The sequence below is a fragment of the Ictalurus furcatus genome, chromosome 15 (assembly GCF_023375685.1).
Source record: "Ictalurus furcatus strain D&B chromosome 15, Billie_1.0, whole genome shotgun sequence".
NCBI classification, from domain to species: domain Eukaryota; kingdom Metazoa; phylum Chordata; class Actinopteri; order Siluriformes; family Ictaluridae; genus Ictalurus; species Ictalurus furcatus.
In genome coordinates, this window is record NC_071269.1 from 16269930 (window position 1) to 16281186 (window position 11257).

The window sequence follows — 11257 nt, forward strand, 5'->3', positions numbered from 1 at the left end:
ATCATTATATTCTGTTTACTATGCTCTTAGAAAAGGATTCTTCGAGGGTTCCTTAAGGGGTTCTTGGCTTCATGTGCATGTGTGTGTAAATTTTGTGATATAATCTTGCTTCACTTTTACTAAGACTTCAAAATGGGTCATTGAGACCTGAACAGAACAAAGTATCTCGCTTAGATTAACCAAACACTATCATGCTATCTAACTTAGTAAACGTGAAAAGTATATGAATAATACATGAGACATAACTTGATCTCATTTACTGATAAATAAGTCACTTTATTTCTTTAAATAGATCAGAGATGTAATGTGAAAAACTACAAATACTGCACGTAAAGACAAGTGCAATGCAGTGCAACAACAGCAATAACAGTTAACGATCACGAGCCTTCATATGTGAATAAATAAGCCATGGATAAATACATTTTCACCTTCTGTTATGAGGAAGATGGCCAAAACGGACAGATTCCAAAAAAATTAAAATCATGTAAACAGATGTGTTGCCACATGACCGACTTAATCACTTGAGAATTAACTAAGAAAAAAGCAACAGTAGATGGGTGGATAAATACATGACATGTACGTGTTAAAGTACAGGTTGTGTCAGGGTAATACGGAACATTGACCTTTTCTCATTTGGCTCAAACAGTCACACTTTAAGGAGTTTAACCATCATTGCTTAGCTGCACAAACAAATAAAAGGTAATGATTCAGATATTTTATAATTGTTTCTTTTAGCATAATCAGAACTTCTAACTGTAATAGTAAGCAACTAAACAAGCTTTCTGTTAAAAGGACATTAATCCAAAAATTAGCTCAATATTTCAGAGTTATTCTGTTTAGTAATAAGTTGAGTCACTTCATTAATAAACTGGTTTTACATTTCCTTAAACAATTTAATATGTAAAAATAAGGTCCCACTGAACATCGTGAGGACATGAGTTATCAGTTGATGAGTGCAAATACTAGATGAATTATCAGCAACACAAACAACTGGGGATATAACACATGCAGTGCAGAATGATTAAAATGGCACTTAAAATACTCTTAATGCTCGGTGTTAATGATATGACAGGGATATGATCAGGGCTGCTCAACTCCACTCCAAGGCAGTTTGGTAATTTCTCTGCTCGAACACACTACTGAAGCTAGTAATTAACTGGTGAATTACATATCTATGAGCAAGAAAAATAACCAGAATGTGCTGGAATCCAGTCCTTCTCCAACTTATAGTATAAGACCAGCTTATACTAATCAGTGGTAAATGTAAACCATCAAAGAACAAAAGACGTTGTTTTTTTTTAAAAAAAAAAAAAAGGAATACTGGAAGCAGGCGAAATAAAATAACATAAAATGTAAATCATAATGACGCTGCATGATCAAAAAATTTTTTTTTTTTTTTTTTTTTTTTTTAAAAACAGCTCCACTATGTCCAGCATTTATGACCTGGCCACATTTCAGTACTCTGGGTTCAAGTTGAGGTGGTACTGCGTAGGAATGAATAAATCTATAAGCACCTGAATACTGCAAGTAAGTACAGTTGTAGTTAGCCTAACAACCCTGCTTCTACTCAACATCCACTTTGCACAGCTTCGGAATCAGACTCCTTGAAAAATCTTCCAAATCTGTCCAAGTATCCTGGCCTCTGTGGAAGAAGGAAGTAATGTGTAGCACTGGCCTTCTTTCCGTCTTCCATGATGGGCAGTATACATGGTGCATGTGAAGTAGGCAATCCTTCACACTTTGGCTTTCCAACTTGGGTTTTACTCACGTACTTGGGATTGGGGGCGAAGCTTTGTGTAGGAGGCATCACTCCATTGACGTAAATGGGAAGGCTTTTAGGACTAGGACTGCGTGGGGCCATGTAGTACATTGGCCGCCTGGGTGGGATTTCGGGAGGCTCTTCAATGCCTTGATGGTCGGCACTCTTTTGAGGACGGGATGGAATGGGAGCACGAGGAGGGACCTTGGGCTTCTCCTGTGCATGGATATTTCGGAGGTTAGTAGGTTTAAAAGACGCCGCAGGTCCCGAGTTAGAGCGGCGCAGCCTGCGCTGGGGCTTTTCTTGTATAAGGCTGTCCCTTTCTCTAAGCACCACTTGTTCCCTCTCACACTTCTGTCCAATCATATTATCCTGCATAGCATCACAGTACGCATAGTTGATCTGGCCGCAACCGCGGAAACTCCGCCTATTCTGCGCTCTGTATTGGAAGGCTGATGTTTTAGAGGCACATTCTGGTATCAGTAGCTGGCTCTCGCTGGTGCTGGAGAAGAACTCCACTTCGCTGTCTGCTGCTTCATCAGAAGACATATCCCCCATGTCCGGGAGAGGAGGAAGAGGTTTAGAGCTTCTCTTGGGAGAATATGGGCGCGCTTGTTCATAGACAGAGAGTTTCTTGAAGGACGGAACGACCTGGTCTCCTTCAGGTGAGCTGTGCATGGAGGAGAGGAGGAGCTGTGCGGGATCAACAGGCTTTAAAGACTGACAGTGGTGGCTAGAGTTGTGGGAGCCAAACATCTTCCCTGGAAGAAGTGGGAAAAAAAAGTGCATGCTTTTGGAATCATGTGTGGCCAGTACAAGTTACATTTACAACAGGCAAACATATATTGTAAGATAAGAGAGCTCAAAAGTCTCGAACCACTGGCAATAAGAGTTTTTCCTTCAGCAGTAAAGCTGATACACAGCATTACTTAGTGGATAAGTGCAATTAAATATGGGTTATTTATAGAGATGCACCGATGTATCAGCCAATAATTGGTAGCAGCTGATAAAGGCCATTTTTCACGCTATTGGCCATAGGCCAATAGTTTAAAAACATCCGATGATCAGGGCCGATTATATCTTGTCAATAAAAAGAGGGCAGGAAAACAGACCGTGTGTAAAGATGTCTCTTGTGTGGAATTACTTTGAATTGGGTGACAATGATGACAAAACTGCAGAGTGTAAGCTCTGCACCGCTAAAATTTTACACCGCATGCTGCAGCAGAGCAGAAGCAGTGCATTTTTTTTTTTCGGTGTGCATGCTAACAAATCAGTGCTTTTACACCGGACGCTGCAGCAGTGAAGCATGGGTTTCGGCGTCAACATAAAAATTTTTTTTTTTTTTTTTTTTTGCCGCACTGCTCGCACTAAATTAAAGTGCCAGTAAACGGTTGAAACATTTAAATAAAAGAGTTGACAAAAATGGTATTATAATTAATATATATATATATATACCATTTTTGTCAACTCTTTTATTTAAATGTTTCAGTATATATGCATATATCTTGCACAGAAAAATATATTTGTAGACTAGTACATTTCATATCCAGTTAATGTTAATATATAAAGTTGATATTATATATTACCAGTTTGATGTTCAGTGATGAAGTAGAAATGCTTTTGTTTGTGGTGAGTGAATGTGAAGCCTAACAGGAGGGGTTTTTTTTTTAGCATTCACTCAATGTTAATATGAATTAATAACATTCAATAAGTTACGAAATCTTAATTTAATCTTCAGAATGTGAGTAACGTGTTTTCTGTTCATGAGACCAGTTACTATGAAACAACTTGTTGAAATGGAGAGAATAAAGTTTTTATTTGCATTTCCTTCAGAATTGTGGAATTACTTATTATTAATTTAAAAGAAGGTATAAAAGGCAGAACCACCAAACTATTGGTATCGGTATCCGCATCGGCCGATATCACTCTGAATAATCGGCTATCGGTATCGGCTGAGAAATTTACTATCAGTGCATCTCTAGTTATTTAGTCATTTAAGAATTCACACAATTTTATTCAGTACTATAAAATTGCTGCAATTCCACTTGCTTCATTTACATAAAACATTTTTTTTAATACTTTTTAAAAAAAGTAAATACCTATATGCAAATATAAAAATAGCTATACAATACATTTCGTTACCTTAGTGAAAATGGAGTCTTGTTTGAGAAACGATTTACAAGCTAGTAAGACTTTGTAACAAACAATGAAAAAAAAAAAAATCATACAAGTGGTCTCAAACTTTTGGTTCGTACTGTGCATCTTATAAAAGCTTTAATCTTAATGGGAGAGAAAAATGCAGCATCAACGCAACAGAAAATGCTTATCAGCCAAGAAGGCGACAATCTGGCTTCCCAAAGCCCTCTATATTTCCTGAAAAACAACCACCTCAAAGACAGAGAACACACAGTGACCAGATGATCTTCCCTACCTGCTGGTACATTTCAGAGTCATTCACTTACTTTCAAATCCCACAGAGGTCAAGCCTTGCTGATGTGTTTTCACTGTGTAGTCAGCTCCAAAAGAAAAGTACATGCTGTAACACAAAGAGACGATGAGTCCTTCAGTACAAACTGGCCAAAACAGTACATTTTGCAATATAGCAAAGCTATGCAAATACATCACAATCATGCCTTTAATGGCTTCCAGTCCAATGGCTTGCTAATATGTCAACAGCTCAATGGAGAGTAAAAAAAACAACAAAAAAACAACTATTTTCATGGCACAGTCCAATGGAATAAAGCTTCTATACAATTTGATGTTTTTTGTCTTTTTTTTACCTGCAGTTTGGTTAACGCAACACAGTATTATATGGCATTTAGCCGTGTGCCTGTGTTAGTGCTCACCTGTTAATATCATCATACTGGTCCCAGTATGGTTGGGATGAAGCCATACTTTGGTGAAAGAAAAAAAAACTGAAGAGATTTCACATTATCTCAGTCATGGAGAATTCATAATCCATCAGCCTCCATGTTCCATGCAAACCAAGACACCATTTGATTCAGTGCTCTGAAAGCATAAGAAATTGAAATGTTATAGAATTTCTTTTCATATGCCAAAGCATGTTCAAAGTGTTCATTGTTGGGGATGCTAGCAATGCTTTAATTTGTAGCTCCTTTTATGTACATCAAACTGAGGAATGCTTGTTTGAAGTGTGGTCATTTTTCACCACCCACTTCACTAGTAGGCATGGCCTCTGAAGCCTCTCTCCTCCCTCCTTCAGTTAATTACAGAGCAGCACACTGCCTTAATCAGCTCTGCAGACTGAAATCCTATATTCCCTCAGCCTGGAAAGAATGCATGGGGGTCTCTAATACTGCTACTGCTGCTACTGCTGCTACTGCTGCTACTGCTGCTACTGCTGCTGCTACTGCTGCTACTGCTGCTACTGCTGCTACTGCTGCTACTGCTGCTGCTACTTCTACCATTATTGCTGCTGCTACTACTACTACTACTGCTGCTGCTGCTACTACTGCTGCTGCTACTACTACTACTACTGCTGCTGCTACCACCATTATTGCTGCTGCTACTACTGCTGCTGCTGCTACTACTGCTGCTACTACCATTATTGCTGCTGCTACTACTACTACTACTACTACAACTACTGCTGCTGCTACTGCTGCTACTACTACTACTACTGCTGCTGCTGCCATTATTGCTGCAACTACTACTACTACTACTATTACTATTACTACTGCTAACACTACCATTACTAATACTACTACAATTACTACTACTGCTGCCACTACTAATACTACTACTATTATTACTAATACTATTACTAATACTGCTACAACTACTACTACTACTACCACCACCACCACCACCACAACCATTACTATTACTACTACTACAATTACTACTACTGCTGCTACTACTAATACTAATACTACTACTATTACTAGAGATGGAGGCTGTCTCTAAACAAAGAGTTATACACTAAATAATTTTAATCTGACATGGTTTAAAAAAAAACCAAAAAAACCCCCACCTTTTTCTACAGATTAGATCTAGGAAATGTAAATGAACCAATATTAATAGAAATATATTATAATATATATTAAGTTCAGTGTTTTAGATGACCAACTGTTTTTTCAATACAACAAAGTTCTTCTATTTATTCAAATCCTGTCACCCTTACTGAGGGAATGAAGTTTCTCATAACAAACAAACAAAAAGACCCATACACAGCTTAATTTATGCCTGTAGGAATACCAAACACCTCAGTCAGCCAAGGCGCCATGACATAAGTTATTGTGTTTTAAAGCACTTGTCTGTATATAAATTTAAAAAAACCCTAACCCATTCAGGAAAAGCAGTGCTGGCATTCTCAAGTGAAATGCGAAGTAAAAATCAATGAAATACCAGGTAGGCCACGTTATGCAACTTATCACATGCTTTGCTTCAGGCTGAACTGGGAACTGGGAACTGGGCTGAGGCTACTATCATTAATTCTCCCACCACGCATGTACATGAATGGAGCTGCTTCAGTGCCTGAATAGTGCTTTGTGTTTTCATGATGGTGACCAGGATGGATTCATGCATGAGGTCAGGTTTCTATACAACACGCAGGAGCGACATATGAATGCATTAATACATGTCCATTATTATAGCCATCCCCTGCTAAAACAAACACTGGGCAAGGCCGTGTGACTCGACACTATGACATAACATGGGCATGTATCGGGTTATAGGGCCTTGCTGCGAAAAAATTTAATCACAGATACTAGTTTTACTGTGTTCAACCCTGAATGACTTCCAAGTCAATAATTTATAATTAATGTGGTATTTAGTAGTGCAGAATGTTTATTTGGGGGGGGGGTTAAATTCATCAACATCATTCATCAATATCCTTCATCAACATCACTTTGGTGATTTATTTTCATTACCCACAGTGTTGTTCGACGGCCTTCTGAAAGTGGTGCGAGTAGGAATTCATTTCTATCTAAAGAGACTGCTGCAGCAGTGCTTTAGTGCTTTAGTCTCTCCACCTCTCTCACCTCTTCATCTGTATATTGTGTCTCAAACACGAAGCGTTCCAAACCTTATTTCAACTTTCAAGCTAATACCACTGTCTTCCATCAGCACAGTCATGCTGGTCACCTCGTAGATCGCTAACTCGCCAAGCTTCTACTGTAAATCAGCACAATTGGGTCATATAGCTGTACTACATTTTTCTATGTTCGATTTCTCATTAATATGACACTGGAACCTGGTGAGTGAGAAAAGCAGCTCTTGCTCTTTTGGTTTTAGGAGCTAACAGCGAAACCTGACTGTTATACCATATGTTTGATATTGTTTAATATTTTGCTGTTATTAAACATCATTGTAACTGCACTAGAAATGTCCCACTGTGATGTTATCACGGCACACAACCTCAAACATCTCACTGGAATAACAAAAATATAGCGTCAATCAACAAGAATTGCTAAACACATTATATTTCAATATAATCGTATTTAATATATGTTTCAGGCTGAAGTTTTCCTTTAAAGTTACATAATATCCCAATACCAATATCTTATATGATCCAAAAACTAAGCAAACACCAGTCATTTCACTTAAACAGGGTTTTACCGAAATGATGTATGATATTTGATCATATGATTGTCAATTTCTCAGGGTCACATAAAAAGTTTAGCGTACATATTGAAGAGCAAATGCACACGGTTTGGTGGTTCCTAAGTGGCACAACTGCGTACTGTTTCCAAGACTTCTGTAGAACTTTAAGATCAGTTAATTTCTCAGGCAACGAATATATCAGTCGGCTATAATAGATCAGGATATTTCGCAATGATATATTCAAAAACTGAGTCACTTTAAAGTATTCTAAATAATATATTATATTATACATACATACATATATAATAAGGTTCATGACTGATAGTAAAATAAAACAAAGCTTCTTTTTCATTCTTAATCTAAGTGACTGTATTATTGTGAAATGTTCTGGTGTTGTGTCATAATGGTGAGTCAAACTGACCTAAGCCCAAGTGTTTGTTTTACTATGAGATGGCTGTGATAAAGGAAGTGTATTAAGGCATTCACACCTCACATCTGTGTGCTGAGCAGACTCCTGACATCATGCACGAAATCCTTCCTGATTAAAATACGCAGGCATTCTCATCATCACAACACAAAACATGCAGTACTGATGCTGCAAATGCTTTCCTAAAACTAATCTTCTCACAGAACACAATTCAAAGTTCAGATTATTATATTAGAAACACTGAATGGGAATAACAAATCGATTGGAGTCATAATATCAGCGTCAAACAAAACTTCTGACAATAGTAAGATATTATATTTTCATTTTATAGCATTTCCCAATGTTTGGGATTTAACAAAAACCATATGCCATGAGTGTCATGATTGATGCTGCAGAGTTACAACTGAGTGCAAAAGTTTGCGTTTCTGGATTCTTTTCTCTTTTTTTTTTATAGTTTATCCACAAAACTGAATTTTATTTTTATTTAATAGTAGTTTCCTGTTGGAAACCTGTTACAACAGAAATATTACAGCAACTGAGTCCTAATCAACGGTTAACTGTACTAGCAAGCTCAAACGTTTGCATCCCATTTTCTATAAAACTTCTTTAGACTGGCATTGATAAGGTGTCTAATAACAGTACACGTTTTCTTTGTTAACGCATGAAATATAAAACATGTTGTTGTCAAATTCATTGAAAATCAGGAAAATGGCATTCACAATGCCTAAAACAAAAAATATCAGAGCTAGATTAAAAAAAAAAAGATAAGTGTTTAGTGACACCGTTAAGACTAAAAATGGAATACATAAACACAAAACAAAAAAAAAAAAACACACAAAAACTCTACCAAATCATGGAAGAAAGCTAACCAGAGGCAATAATAAAAATAAACAGAAAAAGGACCTGAAAAATGGCTGTGGAATCACATGGGGAATTATAACCTTTTTTATTTTATTTGACAGTTAAACAAATCATGTTTCAAAGTGTAAAATAAAATAAATAAATAGGTTATTATTCCACATGCCACTCATAATTTTTTCTACAAAATGACAAAACCGACAAGGCGTTTAATGTGAGTTTGTTTTTGCAGATGTTCCTTAGCACAAGCTAGCAAAATACCAGAGTGAAATTAATTGTCTATTTAGAAACTATTAATTTAACTCTGGTCATTTCTGTCGCTTGTGCTAAGGAACATCTGCCAAAAAAAAAAAAAACGCCTTGTCGGTTTTGTCATTTTGGAGAAAATGTATGTCAGTACATTTTCAATGCCAATACAGTATGTCACTGTATGTCAATTAGTGCCATAATGTGTAAAGATGAAGAAAGAAAGTTGTGAAGAGATATTTTGCACCAAATACCACCATACTCCTTTTCAGGGTCACGGGGAAACCTGGAGCCTATTCCAGGGAGCATCGGGCACAATGTCTTTGGGGAGGAAACCCCCACAGCATGGAGAACATGCAAACTCCACACACACGGCCACGGTGGGAATCGAACCCGCGACCCTGGCAGTGCGAGGCGAACGTGCTAACCACTAAGCCACCATGCACCCTTGTGAGAGTAATATTTCATACAAATTTACACACTGCACTTACAAAGCTCTCAATTTCCAGTTAAAAGTAAGTTTGAGATTCAATCCATAAAAAGACTTGTAGAGCTACTCTTTCCGATCTACATGTTCACTGTTACCTGAATTCTCTCTATTCAGTTTGGAAAATGAAGTTTATCAGAGTATCAGTGGCTGCTTCTCTCTCTCTCTCTCTCTCTCTCTCTCTCTCTCTCTCTCTCTCTTCAAAAAAAAAACTTTGAGAGTAAAGCCCTAATATCCATTTCCAAGAGTTTGTCAACCATCACATGCTTTTGTTCCTTTCACTGTATTCCCCATGACTCTTATGTTTTTTTAAAAAAAAAATGATTTTATCATCCAGCAACAATTTGTTGGCCTACAACTCTTATGGAAGAAAACCCTAGGTCTATTTCAGTGCTTTAAATTCTCTCAATTCCGCCCACAGTAACTGACAGCTCCCAGGATCCAGCTGTGACTCAGGTGCGACTCATCTCTCTCACACAGCCTACAGCCTACACTTCTACTCCTAACACACGGGAAGAGTCAAGAGAAACAGTGTCAGGACTCCGAATCAAGAGTTTAAAATGAATATATAAGACGTTATCGTGTCAATCATCGACATTCTGCTTTCCTAACCCAGTTTAATCCCCAGGCTTCTCCTATTAAAACTATGATAAACAATTCTCTCAGCATTACTCACAGTTTAATGACTTCTTCCGTTGTGTTTCTCTCTGAAATCCCGCTTTTTACAGTTTAGCGAGCCGGCTGTTTTGAGAATGTCCAACTTTGATATTATTACCACGTACACTGAATAAAATCTCGCGGAAAGAAAAACCGAGAAGATTCAGGGTTCTACAAATCAACTGAAAGCGAACAGTGAGAACTATTTATACAGGCTGGTGACGCCTCACTCGTAGCCCCGCCCCTCTTAAAGGCACAGGATGTTTACGAACGTACAGTTAAACGTCACTAGTTAAGTCTTTTAGACCAGAGGAACACCTAAAAAAATTAACTAGGAAAAATAGGAAACTATGTTTATTCGTCCATCTTCTGTAATAGCTTCGTTCTGGTCTATCCTGGGAACACTATATTTATCTCCACATGGGCATCTGCTGCAATCGCTCGATCTTCATTATTATATTTATGCTGATGATACCCAAATCTATATTCATTCAAAATCTGGTGAAAACCTTGATGTTTGGGGTTTTTTTCCGACTGTATTTCTGAGATTAAAAACATGGATGAATAATTTTTTGTGCCTGAATAGCGGTAAAACTGAAGTTATGCTTACAGGTTCCTGTCATCTCAAAGCTGGTCCACTGTCTCTGTTGATGGCTCTGTTCTAGAGACTCGAAGGAAAATGAGGAAGCTTGGGTCATTTTTTGATATCAGTCTTACATTTGATTCTTTTGTACAGAGTACTGTTAAAGCATCCTTTTTTCACCTCAGAAATATAGGAAGACTGTGCCCTATGCTAAATTTCTCTGTAGCTGAATAGCTGATAAACTCATTGGTTGTCACTAGATTAGATTGCTGTAACACCCTTTTAGCCGGAGTTTCTAAATCCACACTCAATAAGCTCCAATATGTACAAAACTCTGCTGCCAGAATCCTGACTGGGACCAGGACGTTGTACTGGCTCCCGGTCAGGTTCCGTGTCAATCTTAAAATTATAATGCTGACATACAAAGCATTACATGGCTTGGCTCCTCAGTACTTATCTGCCTTGTTAATCCCTTACATCCCAAATCGCAGACTGCGCTCCTCACAGTCTAATTTGCTAACTGTTCCACAAACCCACTTAAAATCTATGGGTGACAGGGCTTTTTCAGTCTATGCTCCTACCCTTTGGAACTCTCTTCCTCTCAAACTTAGGGAAGCTCAGACCTTTGACATATTTAAAGCTCAACTGAAGACATACTTTTTTAAACCAGCAATTTGC

The 11257-nt window shown here is 37.7% G+C and overlaps 1 protein-coding gene across 1 annotated transcript; it reads right to left on the minus strand.

Moving 5' to 3' along the window:
- Positions 1 to 250: 250 nt before the first annotated feature.
- On the minus strand, positions 251 to 10183 carry LOC128619501 (ERBB receptor feedback inhibitor 1). Its single transcript, XM_053643708.1, has 4 exons — positions 10016 to 10183; positions 4606 to 4768; positions 4222 to 4295; positions 251 to 2520 (listed from the first exon to the last, which is right to left on the minus strand). Exons 2-4 carry the CDS (start codon positions 4650 to 4652, stop codon positions 1568 to 1570), a joined length of 1074 nt encoding a protein of 357 aa, XP_053499683.1. The 5' UTR covers positions 4653 to 4768; positions 10016 to 10183; the 3' UTR covers positions 251 to 1567.
- Positions 10184 to 11257: the final 1074 nt, after the last annotated feature.